Source organism: Urocitellus parryii, chromosome 9, assembly GCF_045843805.1.
Source record: "Urocitellus parryii isolate mUroPar1 chromosome 9, mUroPar1.hap1, whole genome shotgun sequence".
Lineage (NCBI taxonomy): Eukaryota > Metazoa > Chordata > Mammalia > Rodentia > Sciuridae > Urocitellus > Urocitellus parryii.
In genome coordinates, this window is record NC_135539.1 from 22163994 (window position 1) to 22183843 (window position 19850).

Sequence of the window (19850 nt, forward strand, 5' to 3'; positions counted from 1 at the left end):
AAAAGAGAGATCGGTTGAGCAGAGGAAAGGAACAAAGCGGGAGGAACGAGGGAGGAGGAAGGGGAGGAACAGTGGAGAGAAATCAATAGAACTTGCTGTGTACATGGGTGTATATACCACAGTAACTTTCACCTCTGTGTTTACATATAAGGCACCAATTTTTAAAAAAAAATATATGTAAATAGAAAGAAGCCCAATACAGTACAGGAAGAGGAACAGAGGGAAGGAAGAGAGGGGAGAGAGAGGGTAAGTACTCAGGACTGAATTGGAGATTATATTTCATGCTTGTATGATTATGCCAAAATGAACCCCAATGTTATGTTTGACCACAATGCACTAATAAATACAAAAGAAAAAACAAAAATTTAGAAATTGGCAATGATCTGATTGACATTTCTCAAAATAGGAAATGCAAATAGCCACAGGTACATGAAAAACAAAATGTTCAAAATCACTAATCAATGGGGAAATTCAAAACCACAGTGAATTATCACAGTTAAAAAAAAAAAGGCTCTTACCCAAAAAGACTAAAAATTAGAAATGCTACTGGAGATGAGGAGATAATGGAACCTTTGTACACTGTTGGTAGGAATGTAAACTAGTATAGCCACTATGGTTTTCTTAAATAAGTAAAAATGGAGCTGCCACATTATCCAGCCATCTCACTACTGGCCACATCCCCAAAGACACCTGCTCTCCTACTTACTGCAGCCCCAGCCCAGCAGCTAGGAAGTGCCCACTGGCCAGGGAGTGAATGCAGAAAATGAGACTGGTCAACATAATGGAGTGCTCTGGAGCCATGAAAATTGTGACATGGCTGGACCTGGAGATGACTGCATTAAATGGGATAAGCAGGCACAGAAGGGCAGGAGCCACATGCCACTGACACAGGGGACCTGAAACAGCTGGTCTCACAGAAGTTGAGAGAAAGGTGGTTTCCAGAAGTGGGGAATGGGGAAAGGCTGCTCAGCGAGCACTAGAGTGCAGTTAGACAAAAGTAGGGAGTCTGATGCACTTTGCACAGCAAGGACCTAGCCAACAACGATGGCCTGTACGTCTCAGAGAGTTGGAGGAAAGGGCTGGGAAGGTCTTCAGCACAAGGAAGAGCTAAGTATATGAGGAGATCTACATTTTTACCCCGTAAACACCACACAAGGTCAATGTGTTGAACCATCACTTTACTGCAGCAGTGTGTACAACTTGTGTTTTCATGTACCAGCTAAAACTTGTTTATTAAAAAGTTAAATAGATTCAGGTGCAGTGGTACATGCCTGTAATCCCAGTGGTTCAGGAGGCTGAGGCAGGAGGATCACAAGTTCAAGGCCATCCTCAGCAATTTAGTGAGGCCCTCTCTCAAAATAAAGAATAAAAGGGGTTGGAGATGTGGTTCAGATGTTAAGCACCTCTGGGTTCAATCCTCAGTACAAAAAAAAGAAAAAGTTAAATAGATGGACTCACTCTCAAGGACACCTAAATACACAAAGCTCTCTGGGAAAGTGAGACACATTTTATTATAATTTTGGTCTGCACATCACTTTGCATTTTCTACCCAATTAATAAAACCAATACATGAGAAGCATTGGTGTGTGTCTTACCAGTTACCAATGAACAGAGAGATAATGTGTTGTATCAATGACTTTAAAGAGGTAGTTTGGGTACATTGACATCAATTCACATTTGACTGTTATAATTTCATGATGTCACCTGAAATACCAACAGCAGCCAAAAAGAAAATAAAGAGTAGACATACAAGGAAATACTAATGGAAACAAAACATCACTACAAAAAAACCTCAGCCCACAATAAGGCAATATGTCAGGACGTTAATGAAAAAATAAAGAATTCTCACATTAAATCTTACTGGGCTACATAAATTTGGAAACTGTTTTAAATAAAGCCAAGCAAAGTCGTGGTTTGTTCATATAGTAAAAAGTTATATAGGAAACTAACTCTATTTTTTTAATTGTGGAAAGAGCAAAAATAAACTATGATTTGGTGGTTTATACTTGAGAAAACCAATGAAAAAAAATTACGGTTTATTTTAGGGTGAATACTTTTTGCTATACTAAAACTGGATTCTTCCATTATTACCTTAAACGTCCATTCTTAACTATAGAGGAGCAATAATTTTTACAAGGTTAATTTTATTGTTTTTGGCTATGGCATAACATTGGTGAGTCTGATTTTAATAACATTTGATTAAGATGAAAGAAAGAGAATACAAGTCTTTCAGCAATACAACACACAAGCATGTTGAAAAGCATTAACAAGTTACATTGTCTTCTGAAATTCACGTACCAAATTAGTTTGTGCGTATAATGTAGCTGATGTATTCTTGCAGCATTCATTTATTCAACTACTAATTTCCACTGTGGGTCAGGAATCGTCTAAGCCCAGGAATGAAAACCTAAGTGAGCAAAACAAAGATCCTGTCCTTGCAGAGATTGCGCTAGAAAACCATATAGCAGACCCTTCCTCCCCCACTGAGACATTTGTAAAACGATTAACAACATGCATATGTGAAGCGGACAGGGACCTGCCTTCCCATCCTCTGTTCTTCACAGAATAACACTATGCAGTGCCGGTTTAATCAAAGATCATGTTTTTGGAAGTATTTTGAGACTATACTACAATATTCTGATATCCTAAAAATGCTACAATTAAAATGAATGCAGCAATAAAAGTTCAACAAAAGCAAACATTACTCTGGAAAGGCTCTGTGTGCTAAACCAGATGTAGCTGGAGGGAACAGAGGGAAAGACCCTAGAAAGTTGTATTTTAATAGACTGAGCCATGGTGGAAGTCGGCCACACTCATATAAACTGATGGAAATATTTTAAATTCAGAAAATAAAGCACATAAGGCCAGAAGAAAGCTTTCACAAAAGAAAAAAAAAATCTTACTTTCCATAATTTTGAACACTTTAGACTCAACTTACTGAAAATCTTCCAGGCATATATAACATCATCACCTAAATGGCACTCACAGCTGCCCATTGTACTGTCTCTAGATTTTGAACCTTTTATCCTAATATCAGTTTTACAGAGTCTGAAATGAAAGTACAAGGATTCCAACCAAAAGTCAATATCGTATCGTAATGAAAATTAACAAGGACTTGTTATCAGTAGAATTGATAAGGAAATGGGTTTCATTGTGACCTCTTTATAACATTTTATGCCTACCATTTCAAACGAAGCCCACAGTTTCTACTGAGATGTGAATTTTAAGTCACTACTGGCGCCACAGCCATGGCTATGGTAAAAGAACCTCCTCCCCAAACCCACTCTATTTGTACTGTGCTGCCTGCTTCTTTTTTCACTTGTGAACTGGTTCTGAGCGACACTGCTCATCTATGACACAGCACCTAACAAGGACTCCACGTTTGAGTGGAAGAAGCACACAGAGAGACAACCAGTGAGTTCTCAAGGCCAGAGCCGGAACCAGAGCTCACTGCCATGATTCAGCAGAGGGGACAGAGAGTGACAGAAGCCTGCACAGCTGGAAGGTAAAAAGACTACTTCTTACGCTCTTTGTCCTTCCTCATGTTGGCGCACAGCTGAGCCTGCACATTTTCAGAGGCAGCCTTTGTTTTACAGAAATCGATGATTTCTTCTTCCAGTTTTCTTCTCTCTCCTTCAAGCTTTATTATCTCCTCTTGTTGAAATCTTTTAAGGTGCTCAAACTTGTCCTGCAGCTGTAAGACAAATGTGCGGTCATGACCCAAATCCAAGTGTTACAGAACAGCTGAAGAACAGATTGTCTTTTCCTGAACATCAAACAATATTTAAAGATTCATTATATTTTCATGAGTTTTCATATGTGTAATCCTTTTTGTTGATTTTAAAACTGAATATGCTTTCACTAAACAAAGTGATGCTATGGGGCTGGGGGTGTAGCTCAGTCAGTAGAGTACTTACCCCTTCCAGCCCAAGCACAGGTCCTGGGTTCCATCCCCAGCACCATTAAAAAAAAATTCTGTGAACAAAAATTTTTAAACATTTTCCTTTTTCCTAAGAAAGTATATGTTCTAACTCTTTTATTCCACAGGGTCTCTTTGAGTGAAATTGCTAAATCTAGGCTCACAAAAATCCTTGTAGTCTGCCAGGTGCACTGGCACACATCTGAAATCCCAAAGCTTGGGAAGTTAAGGCAGGAGGATCACAAGTTCAAAACCAGCCTCAGCAACAGTGAGGCGCTAAGCAACTCAGTAGACCCTGCTCTAAATAAAATACAAAATAGGGCTGAGGATGTGGCTCAGTGGTCGAGGGCTCTGAGTTCAATCCCCAGTACACAACAACAACAAAAAAATCCTGTAATCCTAAAGCTAGCAAAACTCATTGCTGGCAGAGGAAGGAAAGTGGGGCTCCATCCACTGCTCAGGTTCGCCTGTGTGCGCACCAAAACCTCCACGTTGCACGTGAAGTGCCCCCCACAAGCAGGAGAGGGTGTGGGCTGCTGCGCAGAGCCAGAGCCAGTCCCCCAGGAAAGCCAGGGCCACATGGACCCAGGCCAACCAGAAAATGTCCATAACCACCTCCCAAGGCAGCAGAGGAGGATGGTCAGAGCATTGCCGCCAACCCTGTCCTTCCATGTTTCCACACATACCAGAAAGCTCCAGGGCACAGAGACTTCTGCCTGAACCAGAAGGGGAGGCAGCAACAGGACTGAGGACAGCATAGCCCCCCAGTGGCCACCATCCCTGAGGCCCACAGAGCAAGGCCCAGAACCCCCTGTGCATAAGCTGGGTAAAGGAGGAGGACAGGATAGCACCTGGATGGACACACCACAGTGGCTAAGCTGATCCCAATGTGGGAGAACAAACAGACCCCCTCAGTGTGGTGCTGAGTGGCTGAGATGCTGCCTCTGGCCCAAGGCGGTAGGGGCCTGGACCGACCATGGCCTCATAGCTGAAGTGCCTGAGGAAGCTCCCTATGGGCCTAAGAAGAAAGTATGTGCAGCCTCCCCACAGGTTTCTGTATCACCTGTGTTCTGAGTCCCCCTGCTTGGCTTCCTATGTCCCCTTTGATTTCCTAATTCTGTGTAATTTTAAGCATTTTTAAATTCAGTCATTAGATTTTTCTTTTTCCTTCTTTCATTTGCATACCTTCCCCTTCTCTTCTTTCATTCTTTTCTTGAATTTTTTATATCCCACTTCCTCCTCTATTTTTTATAGAGTTTAACCCTAATTTTACTTTCTCTATTATCTAACTTTTAGCACATTCTATATAATCATTCCACTTTTCTTCTCTTTAATTAACAGAGTGGTAGAGATAATTTTAAATGCACTTTAAAAATTTTTTAAATAAGCTTTTACTGTACATTGACATATACTCTGCTTTGAAGCTATAGCTATTGCTGATGGTTATTCTCCCAAAGCAGAGCTGAGAATTGCACACAGCACTTTGAACAAGCTGAGTGGATGTGCTGAGGTTAAGATAAACCTCCAGTGGCAGGGCACATTTATGAGGAGAAAGGAGTTCACAAAAAAGACCATCATCTAACAATACTAAAGATATCCATCCCAACATAAAAGCAAATGTCAACATCAAAACACAGACAACATGAGAAAGTAAGGTGATAAGATGACTCCAAAGTTCAAACTCCAAAACAATTAAATCCAGATATATCCAAGTTGAGAAAATTTTAGACAAAAAAGAAATTTTGATTGTTTAGCTTCCACATATCAGAGAAAACATTCAACCTTTGGTTTGGAGGGACTGGTTTATTTCACTTAGCTTGATAGTCTCCAGTTCCATCCATTTACCAGCAAATGCCATAAAGTCATTCTTCTTTAAGACTGAGTAACATTCCACTATGTATATATACCACATTTTGTTTATCCATTCACCTGTTGAAGGGCCTCTGAGTTGGCTCAATAGCCTAGCTATTGTGAATTGTGGTGCTATAAACATTGATGTGGCTAATGGCAGAAAGATCAATAGAGGAAAGGAGCAAGGGGTTGGGGAGGGGAAGGAGAGGTACTGGGGACTGATTTAGATCAAGATATATTTCTTTTTTATTGATTTTATTTTTTCTAAATACATGACAACAGTCGGAATGCATTACAATCCTTATTACACATATAGAGCACAATTTTCATATCTCTGTATATAAAGTATGTTTCAAGATATATTTCATGCTTTTGTAATTATGTCCAAATTGATTCTATTGTCATGTACAACCAAAAGGACAGATAAAATGTAAATAACGAAGAAATTTTTAAAGTTGATTGTTTAAATCATCTATGAATTGTTTTTTAAAGTCTAAAGATCAAACTAAAAGAAAAAAATGCAGTATATAAAAAAAATCTGAATAATGAGGGAGATATTCTGGGCTGGGGCTGGGGCTCAGTGGTACAGCACTTGTTTAGCATGTGTGAGGCACTGGGTTCAATCCACAGCACCACAATAAAAAAAAAAACTAAATAAACATAATAAAGGTATTGTGTCCATCTACAACTAAAAATATTTTTAAAAAGAGATAGCTATTCTGAAAAAGTTTTTAAAAAGCTAAATAGATGGACTCACTGTCAAGGGCATCTAAATACACAAGGCTCTCTGGGCAAGTGTGAAGCATTTCATCATGACTTTAGTCTGTACATCACTTGGCATTTTCTTGTTTGTTTGTTTTTCTTTGTAGTGTTGGGGATCAAACCCAAGGCCTTGTGCATGCAAAGCAAGCCCTCTACCAACTGAGCCATATCCCCAACGCTCATTTTCTACCAAATTTATAAAACTGGGAGATGGGATGGGAGGAAAAGGACAGGGAGAGGGAGAGAAGGACCACCACAATTAGCAGCAGGAGGATAACAGCAGAAGAGCCCTGTGAGTTTCTGAAATCCACAGACACATCCCACAACTGCCTTTTCCTGGAATTGGCATTAATTATCTTCAAAACTGCAACCCACGGGCACAGTGGTGCATGCCTGTAATCCCAGAAGCTAAGGAGGGAGAGGCAGAAGGATTGTGAGCTCAAAGCCAGCCTCAGCAACTTGGTGAGGCCCTGAGCAACTTAGCAAGACCCTGTCTCAAAATAAAATATAAAAAAGGGCTGGGGGTTGGGGTTCCGTGGTTAAATGCCCCTGGGTTCAATCTCTGGTACAAAAAAAAAAAAAAAAAACACAAAAAACTGCAGCCCTTGACAGTAACTCACTGGTCTCCAAAAACCTCAAAGTACCATTTGCTGTCTCACAACACATAGGCTCAAAGTGGCATGGTGTCATTGGTACAAATATGTCAAAATATACTCTGCTGTCAGATATAACTAAAAATAATAAAAACTGGGGCTGGGGATGTGGCTCAAGCAGTAGCGTGCTCGCCTGGCATGCGTGCGGCCCGGGTTCGATCCTCAGCACCACATACAAACAAAGATGTTGTGTCCGCCGAGAACTAAAAAATAAATATTAAAAATTCTCTCTCTCTCTCTCTCTCTCTCTCTCTCTCTCTCTCTCTCTCTCTCCCTCACACACACACACACACACACACACACACACACACACACACTCTTTCTTTAAAAAAAAAAAAAAAAGAATCCTTACCCCTTCTGTTGGATCCTTCAGTTTTAAAAAAAATTTAAAAAATAAAAAAAAAGAATAAAAACTGTAAAAAAGAAAAAAAGACATGGGCTCAATGCAAAAACTACAGTATGACCCAAGAAAAAAAAATGTATTTTAAATCCTTGTAGCTCAATTAGGAAGACAGGGACCTCAAAAGGCAACTGCAGAGAGCCTCACAAGGACAATGGCTAGCAGTCTCACAGGGGAAGCCACCAAGACAGGTCCCAGGAGCAGTGCTCAGGGGATCCATGCAGTGGAGTGACCCCCAGCACACAGAATGCAGGCTCCAACACTCAGCTCCACCACGGGAAAGCCTGAGGCATAAGGACCCAACTCATGAGAGTCCTGGGTAAACTTAGCCCAGCACTGCTAGGAGGGTGGTGTCGCCTGGGACCTGGAACGCAGGAAATATAAATGGGAAATTCTCAAGCTACTTCAGAAAACAGAGAGTTACAGGCTGTAATTCTGCAAAGGCTATATTCAGACTCTACATAGTGGATAGACAATTGTTGAAGAATAGCAAGTTTCCCCCGAACACCAGCTAATCTCCTGAGATTTTCCTCAACTTAATAGTATACCTGAAAAGGAATACAATTGCTATGGAACCGGGCAGTACTTGCCTCTTTTTCAGCATCTTTAAGTGTTGATTCTTTCTCCTTTACTCGCTGCATGAACCTGTGTTTCAACTGCTTTTCCTCCCTCTGGCATTGATCATAAAACTCTTGTCTCTTGGCTTCATATATCTCTTGAAAACTAAAAAGGAATGCTTATGACTCACGTTAAAATTCTCTTATAAATGAGCATGTTAACAATATATCTGCATTTCAGGTCCCATGAAATATCATCCTCTCATATGTAGTAACACAAAATGAACTTTCCATACACTGGGATGACAGGAGTGAGACATAATTGTTGACACAATGTGCATGTGCTGGGCAGAGCAAGCCAGCAACCACAGCTGTCTGGAGTCAGAAGGACTGCAGGCTGGAGGCCACGCTGGGTACTTAGCAAGACCCTGTCTCAAAACAAAATTTACAAGAAGAGGTTGGGGATGTGGCTCAGCAGCAGGGGGTGCCAAACCGTCTCAGGGGTGTACACAAAGAACAGCAGGGTGTTGAAACACACAGAACTGATTTCTTATTTCCATTATATCAGGTTCTTTACATCTCTTGACAAGAAAATTTAAGAAAACCTCTAAGATATGAGGCTATGTTGAAAATAGTTCAATTAAAGCAAGAAATCATTTAAAATGTCATCTGCTGAAGATGGTTCAGTTTGGGTTCTCTTCAAGGAACCATGACTGACTCGATGACAAAACGACTCAAGGACTCTGATAATCCAGCAGTGAGAGGGTCACTCCTCTCCAACACAGCTGAACACTGCCCACGGGCTCTTCACTCTGGACTGACAGGTCAGCACATTGCTGCCTTCAACTCTCTTCTCCCTCAATTCATCTCAATATCCCTTGCCAATTTTCATCAATATTGTCAAATCGCTGAATCTGTTTTACATAAATACAAACATTCAAATACAAATTCCAAGTGCAAAATAAAGGTTTTCCTTGAATACACACCTCAATATTGGCACACTGGACATGTTTCAACATGCCAATGATCCCTTTCAGGAGGCTGCCCCTTCTTCTCCACCTGCATGCCCCATTCTCACCTCAGGACAGCCCAGGATGAGAGGAGCTCAGCACTGCTCATTCCTAATAACCATGCTCTCTGTGTTCAGGGATTTCCTAAGTCACGTGTCCAACTGCCATTGCTGGGTCTGTGCTCACCTAACCGGCTGGTTGTCAGGTCCCACGTCTGTGAAGCCCATTTTCTGCAGCTTGCGGCATCTGTAGCATTCATAGTGATAGAAGTGGGTCTGCTCCTTCAGGTCCTCCATGTTGGTGCAGAGGAGCATGTCCCGGAGCTTCACGAAGTCACAGTGGTTCTCGTTTTCCACTAGCCAGGAGAACAACAAATCCACACCTCACCCACTCAGTCCACGCTCACTCATTGGCATTGGTAAAGCATTGTTAGATTAATTCATGCATGAAAACCACTGTAGCAACAGAGAAGTGACTAATATTATTAACAGTTATAATTATTTGAACCATGGGCTGGGGATGTGGCTCAAGCGGTAGCGCACTCGCCTGGCATGCGTGTGGCCCGGGTTCAATCCTCAGCACCACATACCAACAAAGATGTTGTGTCCGCCGAAAACTAAAAAACAAATACTAAAAAAAATAAAATAAAATAATTATTTGAACCATGTAACTGGTTAAATTAAATGACTAATTTGGGCATGGTGGATAGAAAGATCAACGAATTTGCTTTAAATTTATTATAAGAATAAATAGGGGCTAGGGTTGTAGCTCATGGGTACAGCACTTGCCTACCACATATGAGGCACCGGGTTCAATCCTCAGCACCACATAAAAATAAATAAATAAATAAAGGTATTGTGTCCATCTACAACTAAAAAAATAAATAGGAGATAGTAAGATAATAAGTGATGTTGGTATATTATACAGTTTTTCATTAATTATGGTATTATTATTCTACAAACTACCCTCAAGGTTTTTCACAGCTAATTGTCCAGTAATAAAAATTCACTAATATATACAGTTTTTAAGATGAATTCTTTAATTTAAAAAAAAACCCTTAAAATTGTACAGGCTTTTGGTATTAAACTCCATTTATACAACACATTTATAAGACTGCATGAATCAATGTCCAAAATCAATAAATAACTTCAAATGACTCCTTTATAGTTTTTTAACTAATACATAAAACTATAAAAGTTGTACATATTAATGGCATGCCATGTACTAGCCAGCACATGTACACATTGTGTGATGATGTTTAAAGCAGGTTGAACATATTTATATCCTCAAATATTTATCATTGCTTGAAAAAAAAACTTTCAAAATAGTTTCTTCTAGAACTTGAACTGTGTAGTACACTGCAGATATCTGAAAGCACCACATTTTGCAACTTCACACATCAGTTTCTTGACACCAAAGGACAGTCAGTGCCCACTGATAAGCTTCCCCACCCCCCACTGCACTCAGCTGCTATGGATCAGCAATCTGAATTCCACATGAGTGAGGTCATGTGGCAACTTTCCTGCACCAGACATTTGTTCTTGGCCTGAAGATCTCCACTTCCATCCACGTTGTTGCAAGAGGCCAGATTCCTCTTGTGTGGCCAAACTGTTCCATTGTGCATCTGTTACATTCTCTCTATCCATTCATCTGTTCACCGGCAATTAGATGATTTCCATTTCCAGGCTATCATCACCAGTGGGACAACAGGCAGGGTAGTGCAGGTGCCTCTACCAGATGCTGACTTCTCTTCTCTTGGGTGTATATCCAGCAATGGAATTGCTGGGTCCTCTGGTCATAGTAGTGTTAATTTTTTCAAGAAAGCTCCATACTGCTTTATGCAACGGCTTGTAATATCACTTTGTGATTCTGAATTACATTTACCTGATAGTTAGAGATACTGAGCATTTTTAATTAACCTACTGGTCATCTGTATGTCTTTTTTGTAGAATATCTGTTCAGATATATTGCCCATTTTTACTCGGGGAGCTTATTTTTCTGCCAGTGAGTTTTTTAGAGCCATAAATATTGTGACTATCACCCCCTGATCTTATGTGAACACATCGTGGACACTTTCTCCTACTCAGCTTGTCTGTGAACTCTGATGGACGTCTTCTTTCTCTGTGAAGATTTTAGTTTTATGCTTGTGTTTTCTGTGCTTTTACCCAGAACATTGCCCATTCCAATATCCTGAAGCATTTTTCCTAATTTTCATCTAACAGTTTCACATTTTCAGGGCTTAATCCATTTTTAGTTGACCTCTGTAACTGTTGAGAGATAGTGGTCCAACTTCATTCTTCTGCATATGGATATTCAACTTTCCCAGCACCATCTAGTGAAGACTGTCCTTTCTCCAACAGATAAAAATCAGCTGGAGGCAGATACACAGATTTAGCTCTAGACTCTCCATTCTGCCTCTGTGGCCATGCGTCTGTTTTCATGCCAGCAATGCACTGCTTTGATTGCTACAGCCATGAAGGGCATCTTGAAGTCACATAGCATAACACCTCATGCTTTGTTCTTTTGTTCAAGATTGCTTTGGCTATTGAGGCTTTTTCTTTTTGTGGCTTCATATAAGTTTTAGAGGGTTTTTTTTCCTAGTTTCATGAAGAAGGCCATTAGTATTTTGATAGGGATTGAATTAAATCTGCAAATCACTTTGGGTATTGCATACATTTCAATAGCACTGGTTCTTCCAATCCATGAACATGGTATATCTTTCCACTTTCTGTGGCTTCTTTGATTTCTTTTATTAACCTTTTATAATTTTTGCTGTAAACACCATTCACCTCTTTGGTTAAATTTATTCCTAGGTATTTTTATCTGTTTTAAATGGGATTGCTTCCTTGATTTATTTTTCAGACAATTCACTCTTTTTTAAATGTTTTTAATATATATTTTTAGTTGTAGGTGCACACAATACCTTTATTTTATTTTTATGTGGTGCTGAGGATCAAGCCCAGTGCCTCATGCATGCTAGGTGAGCGCTCCACCCCTTAAGCCACAACCCCAGCCCAACTCACTCTTGATGTACAGCAATGATACTGTTTTTTATGTTGATTCTGTATCCTGAAACTGTGCTAAATTTACTTATTTTCTGTTTTGATGGAGTTTTTTAGCTTTTCTAAACATAGGAAAACGTCCTCTGCAAACAGCAACAACTAACTTCTTTTCCAATTTTTCCCTCTCTTTCTTTCCCTCTCTTTCTTTCTCTAGAATTTCCCTCTCTTTCTTTCTCTAGAATAAGTGCTCTGCCTGGGATTTCTATCACTGTGTTGAATAAAAGTGATAAAAGGGACATTTGTGTCTTGCTCCAGATATTATGAAGAAAGCTTTCTACTTCCTTCCATTCAATAAGTGTTAGCTGTTGACTTATAAATGCCTCTATTATGCTGAGGTGTGTTTCTTGTATGGCTACTTGGCTCAGTGTTTTTACCATTAGGAAGTGTTGGATTTTATCCACAGGCTTTTCTGCACCTGTTGACATAACCCTGTAGGTCTTGTCCTCCATCCTGTTGCCATGGTGTATCATGTTTAGTGATTTGTATGCATAGAAACATCCTTGCATCCCTAGCATGAATCCAAGCTAATAATATTTTTAATGTGCTATTGGAATTTATTTGCTAGTATTTTGTTGAGGATTTTTACATATATGTTCGTCAAAGATATTGACTGCTAGGATTCTTTGTTTAAGGGCAATGTTCTCTTTAAAATGCTTTATAAATTAAGTGGTAGTTTAGGTAACATATTTAAATAGTAGTACTTTGGCTTCTGAATGATTCCCAGCATTCCGAATGGTGTGATTTATGCAGAGCAAGGGAAAGCTAATATGTGTGGGGTAAACATTAGGGTAAACAAGGAGATGGTGCCCATTTTCTATAGTTTGGCCTAAAGCACAACCTTGCAAATTTCTATAAGAATGGATCATAATCACAGTAAGAATTGGCTTAAATGAAGGAGAACCTGTTTTTCTCACTAGTAAGCATTCATTACAGCCAGCAAGAGTTGCCAAGGCTAGTTCAAGTACAAGCAGTTGAGACCACGTTGCACACAGGGTATGTGACCTCACTCCAGATCTCCCCTCCTTCAAGGCACTTACCTTGCAAAACTCCCCAGGGGTAATGACGGCCTCTCACCATCCTTTTTCCAACTTTCACCTCATCTATACTCCCCACCACAGCAAATGGGAGCACTCCCTAGAAAAGAAGAATGATACAAATTGAATTCTCTCTTAACAGCACTGCTTACTATTTTGCTCTTTTTGTTATGGGAATAGCAAAGATGAAAATATCACAAGAAATCAATCAAACAAGGGATATACCTTGCATTCTATTTTAACACTTAGCAGAAAATATTTGCTAATTGATTTCTGAAAGACTTAATTTCAGGATGTTCAAACAATTGAAAACCATCTTTTGTTACCTAAAGCAAGACAACCTGCTGTGAGCAACACAACACTATGTACAACTCAGTGAATTCTAAACATGATTTGGAGCACAAAGGGCTACTCAAGATCATGAGAATCAGAGGGGGCCTGAAAAATAAAGTGCAATTCATGGAATATCTGAGAGGATGATAAGCAGAGTAAGAAGGACAAATACAGGCAAAACGATTCTGGACAGTACACAAGATAGACTTGTGGTCATTTAGATGTTATATAGACAGATATGTCTACATAAGAATTTTGATTTGGGGCTGGGATTGTGGCACAGCAGTAGAGCGCTCACCTAGCATGTGTGAGGCCCTGGGTTCGATCCTCAGCACCACACAAAAATAAATAAATAAAATAAAGGTATAAAAATTTTTTAAAAAAGAATTTTGATATAAGGGAAATTCCTATGCTTAAAATTATTAAACATTGTGTTAAAGATGTAATACTTAGCATTAGTCTTTTAATTGGTCATGATAAAAATCATTTCCTATAATTGAGTTCTCAGAGGTATATATAACACAGGAGAGATTGAAATTTTCAAGATAAGTCATAAAGAAAAATTAACATAATATAAGGGAAAATTTTTACATTATTCAGCTGTTCAATCAAGAAATATGTTTACCTTAAGTATTTTAAAATTAATAGGGCATGAAACATATGAAAAAAAATGGAAGAAAAAGAACTAACATCTATCAGTCATCACCTCATAGTCTAGACCCTGTCAGCAAGGTTCTTCACAATGATTCTGACTCAGTAATGGATAAGTTAATAGTCTCTGGAAAGACAGACGAATTGTGTAGAAAAGCTAAGACTGTCTCCAAAGTTTACCTTTCAAATATTAAATAATATTTTAGATATTTACTCACATTAATAAATTGACACAAAGAATTAAATCTTCTACAGTATTGTCGTGATACTAGTGACAATTCAGCATTCTCTCCCAGACCTGCTGCATTCCCAGTCCTCTCCTGAGGCAAAGTCCCTGGCATTTGAAAAGAGGACGCTCCTTAGAACTGCTCAATCCCCATTCAAGGAATAGGTGGTATTCTCTGTATGCAGCAAACAGGAAAGCCTGGGGCTGACCACCCTGGCCCAGCTCAGGGGCAGTGGCTCATTGCCTGGTGAGGCAGAACAAAGGCACTCTGACTGCTGTCCCTTCCCTCTGAGCTCCTGTTTAACACAGTGTGGCAACACTCGATAAAAGCCTAATATCCACACCCAAAACTCCAGAGCCTGCCTCAGCTACATTGCCAAAGTGGAGAATCAGGCCATAAAGCAGACAGCATCTAACATTTTCCCAAAAACTGACTTCATTTGCAGGAGGAGGTATAGAAAAAGAATCCAAAGGCACTCTTAAGAACAGATAAGAGGGGCTGGGGTTGTGGCTCAGAGGGAGACCACTCGCCTAGTGTGAGGGACTGGGTTCAGTCCTCAGCACCACATAAAAATAAGACAAAGATATTGTGTCCACCTGTAACTAAAAAATAAATATTAAAAAAAATAACAGAGAAGATAAACTTTAATTTTCTCTTCCAGAATCTCAAAAACATGAAAGTAATTAGACCTATCCACACACCCAGGAAAGAGCTGAACAGACTAGAATCAACCAGAAGTCAGTAACAGGAAGAAAGTGGAAAATACACAAATATGTGGTAAACTGAACACGCTCATGAACAATTAATGGGTCAAAGAAGAAATCTCAAAAGAAACTATAAAGCAACCTGAGACAAGTGGACATTTAAAAACAGCACACCAACACTTATGGGATAAAGCAACAGCAGTGCTAAGTGGTAAGGTTGTGGGCAGTGAGACCATTGGTGAAAGTGTGTGTCCCGGCTGCTCCATGACCTGAGATTCAACAGCAGGAGCCCTGCTTCTCAGCAAGATGGTAATGGAGGGCATCAGCTAGAGTTCAGCAATGGAAGAAGAATCATGGAGACAGAGAAGCTCTGGAGCTCTGAATGGTTCACTGCAGAGGGGAAGGAGAGGGACACAGAGGGGAAAGCACTCTACCTACATTTGGCACAGGAGAACCTGTGGCCAAGAGGCAGTCTAACCTAACCCTGCAGAGGCTGCCATCAGCTATGATTAAAATGCCTGTCTCATGGCCGCAGGGGAGAAGCTGAGATGGGGGGCCATTCTGAAGTGGTGAGCTGCAGCCCCCTGAGCTAGATCCTGGGCATCCACAAAAAGCATTGAAGAGTCCCAGTGAGCACCTGCCATGGGGTCTAGAATGTGCCCAACCAAGCCCTATTCAAACAGGCACAGCAAGCCCAGAACCCAAGGCAGCCCAAGCCGGGTTCCCCTTGGGGACAGAGCCTTTCTTTCCCTGTGTTTGTGGCATCGCATGCCAACAGCTTGGGCAAAGCCAGAAACTCCAGGTCTGCTCCTGGAAAGTCCAAGCACAAGTTGTGGAACATAGGAGATGGCAGAGTTAACTCCCCCATTCCGTGAGTGGAATGTTCTGGAGGTCACTGAGACCCAGACATCCAGACCAGCGTCTGCCCTGCAGCAGGGATGGGGATCTGATCTCTGGATTTGACACCATCTGGCGAAGTTCCCAGGATGCTTAGAGCCCACACCAGCCACTGCCCGCTCCTGGTTAGTGCTCCACACCAGTGTTGCCCTGGGGGCATTGACTGGTGTGTCCAGACCGGGCTCCAGCTGTGGTGCTCGCATTTGTCCTGTCCTGTTCTGGGGATAAGGGAAGCCAAGAGCTGCTGCCTTCAGCTTCCATTCCAGTTCACTCTGCTGACATCTTGGTGACTAACACAAACATCAGTTTTGAGGAGCCCAGCCCTTGTTCTGTTCAAAGGTATCCAGCCAAGGAGAAATGGAAAGAGGGGCAATGTGTGGGCAGTGAACCTCCCCATGTCATGGGTTCTGATCATGTCAGTGGAAACAGTCTTTCCTTTTCCTCAAGACTCTCTCCCTTTTTTCTCTTTCCATTTTCTCTGTGTGTGTGTGTGTGTGTGTGTGTGTGTTCTCACAGAGCTGATTGCTTTGAGGATGTGTGTGTATACATATTCATATTTTTTTCTTTCATTTTTATCATTTTCACCCGTTTGTAATTTGCCTTGTTTTGACTTTGGAGAGTCAGGACTTTTCATGTGTTTGGTTTTTGTTTTTGTTTTTTTTCTTTGTTATTGTACCCTGTTTTTGTTCCTCTCATTACTTTCTCTCCTTTTCTCTTGTTATCTCTTTCTCTCTCTGTTTGCTATATTATATTCAGGGGCTTTTTGCTACTCATTCCTTATGGCCATCATTTGAAAACTCCTTCTTTTCCTCATACCACTTTTTGAATATTTAAAACTTTGTATTTCCCAAAAGAAGAACAAACTAATACCAAAATCAGAAAACAGAACATAATTAAAATGAGAGCCAAAATTAATGAAACAGAATAAAAAACAGAAAGGATCAATGAAATAAAGAGTTAGTTCTTTGAAAGAATAAACAAGATTGATAAGCCCTCAGCCAAATATCCAAAAGAAAGAGAGATAAGACTCAAAGGAACAAAATTAGAGATGAGAAAGGAGAAACCACCACAGATAATACTGAAATCTGGAGGATCATCAGAAACTACTCTGAAAAATGTTACTCCAATAAGCTAGAAATAAGATTGTACCTCATGATCTTGATTGTTCATCCCAGGGATTTTAGGTTGTTTCAACATATGAAAATCAATAAATGTAATTCACACATAAAGACAATTAAGAACAAAGATTACATGATCATCTCAATAGATGTAGAAAAAGCTTTCAACAAAATTCAGCATTGATTCATGCCAAAAAAATGAAAAAACTAGGAATAAGGCTATATGTGACAAGACCAACATCATACTAAATGGAGAAACATGAAAACATTTCCTCTAAAATCAGGAATAAGAAAAAGATGTCCACTCTCAACTCTCCCAATCAATATAGTTCTTAAAACTCTAGCCAAATTTAGGAACAAAACTCCTCAACAAGACTCCTAAAGCACAAGAAGTAAAATAAGGGGCTGGGGATGTGGCTCAAGCGGTAGCGCGCTCGCCTGGCATGCGTGCAGCCCAGGTTGGATCCTCAGCACCACATACAAACAAAGATGTTGTGTCCACCGAAAACTAAAAAATAAATAAATAAATAAATATTAAAATTCTCTTTCTCTCTCTCTCTCTCTTTAAAAAAAATACACTGAGATTCCATCTTACCCCAGATAATTGTCAGAATGGCAATTATGTAATGATAAATGTTGGCAAGGATGTGAGGGAAAAGTTTCACTTATACATTGCTGCTGGGACTGCACATTGGCATAACAACTATGGAAAGCAGCATGGAGATTACTCAGAAAACCTGGACTGGAAACACCATTTGACCCAGTTATCCCACTTCTAGGTTTTTACCTGAAGGACTTAAAATCAGCAGACTATTGTGACATGGCCATATCAATGTTTATAGTAGCCTAATTCATAATAGCTAAGCTATGGAACAAACTTAGGTGCCCTTCAACAGATGAAAGTATAAAGAAAATGTGGTACATACACGATGGAATGTTACTCAGCATTAAAAGAGAAAAAATCATGGCATTTGCAAGTAAATGGATGGAGTTGGAGAATATCATGATAAGTGAAATAAGCCAATCCCAAAAAAAACAAAGGCTGAATGTTCTGACATGTAGATGCTGACTCTCTCAATAGGTGGTGGGAAGGAGTGGAGGTTCAGCAGATTGTATGGGGTGGAGAGAGGAAGGATGGGAATGAGAAATAAATACAATGAATCTGACATAATTTTCCTATGTTCATGTATGAATACAACTCCACAATATGTACAACCACAAAAATGGAAAGTTATACTCCATGTATATATGATATATCAAAATATATTCTACTGTCATGTATAACTAAAATGAAAAAATTAAATTTTTTTAAAAATTCTAGCTAGAGCAATCAAATAAGAGGAGAAAAATGAGGCTGAGGCTGGGACTCAGTAGCAGAGCACTTGCCTAGCATACATGAGGCACTGGGCTTGTTCCTCAGCACCCCACGTAAAAAATAAATAAATAAAATAAAGGCATTCTGTCCGTCTACAATTACAAAAAAAAGTTTTAAAAAAAGAGAAGGAAATTTAACAGAAAAAGAAGAAGTCAAACTATCTCTGTTTGTTGATGACATAATCATGTACTTAGAAGACTCAAAACACTCCACCAGAAATGCAATAAAATGGCAGGACACAAGATCAACTTACAAAAATCAATCACTTTGTTTTGCTCCAATAATTAATCTGCTGAAAAGAAAATTGGAAGAACAACTTCATCTTCAATGGCCTCAAAAATATAAAATATTTAGCTGAGCGCAGTGGCTCACACCTAATCCCAGCAGCTGGGAGCGGGGAGGCTAAGACAGGAGAATCATTAGTTCAAAGCCAGCCTCAGCAAAAGCAAGGCACTAAGCAACTCTGTGAGACTCTGTCTCTAAATAAATTATAAAATAAGGCTGGGGATATGGCTTAGTGGCTGAGTGCCCCTGAGTTCAATCCCTGGTACCAGTATCTATATAATATTTGTATGCAATATTATATATAATTGTCATCACTTAATAAATATATATTACACATGTATAATATTTAGGAATAAATCTAATCAAGGAAGTAAGATCTCTACAATAAAAATTATACAATACTGAAGAAAAAAATTAAAGAAGGCCTTAAAGAGGGAAAGTCATCCCTTGTTCTTGGATAGGCAGAATCAGTATTGCTTAAATGGCCATATTACCAAAAGCAACATACAGATTTAATGTGATCCTCATCAAAATATCAAGAGTGTTCTTTACAGGGGTGGAGAAAGCAGTCCTAAAATTCATGTGGAAGAATAAAAGACCCAGAATAGTTACAGCAATATTGAGAAATAAGAGCAATTCTAAACACATCACAATACCTAATCTCTAATTATGGTACAGAGCTCTAGTAACAAACACAGCCTGGTGTTGGCATAAACACAGACATAAAGACCAACAGAACAGAATAGAAAACACGGTAACATAGATACAGTCATGTCATCCTTGGCAAAGTTGCCAAGAACATATGTTGGAGACAAGACAGCCTTTGTAACAAGTGGTGCTGGTGCAACAGGATAGTCAAATGTAGAAGAAGGAAATTAGACCCCTATTTCTCACCTGCACAAGTCACATCAAAGTGGAGCAAAGGCCTGGGAGTTAAACCAGAAACCTGCAACTGCTGGGAGAGAACAGGCTTAACACTCCAACATGCTGGCACAAGCACCAACTTCCTTAA

General features: G+C 39.8%; 1 protein-coding gene across 1 annotated transcript in view; it reads right to left on the reverse strand.

The window, feature by feature from the left end:
* Nucleotides 1-3514: 3514 nt before the first annotated feature.
* Septin14 (septin 14) overlaps nt 3515-19850 on the reverse strand; it is a 34076-nt gene continuing 17740 nt past the window's right edge. Inside the window, exons 6-10 of the mRNA XM_026400399.2 lie at nt 17140-17145; nt 13252-13348; nt 9339-9507; nt 8176-8308; nt 3515-3694 (exon numbers count right to left, since the gene is read on the reverse strand). Of these exons, the coding sequence (XP_026256184.1) occupies nt 3515-3694; nt 8176-8308; nt 9339-9507; nt 13252-13348; nt 17140-17145 (585 nt within the window). The remainder of the gene's footprint in view (nt 3695-8175; nt 8309-9338; nt 9508-13251; nt 13349-17139; nt 17146-19850) is intronic.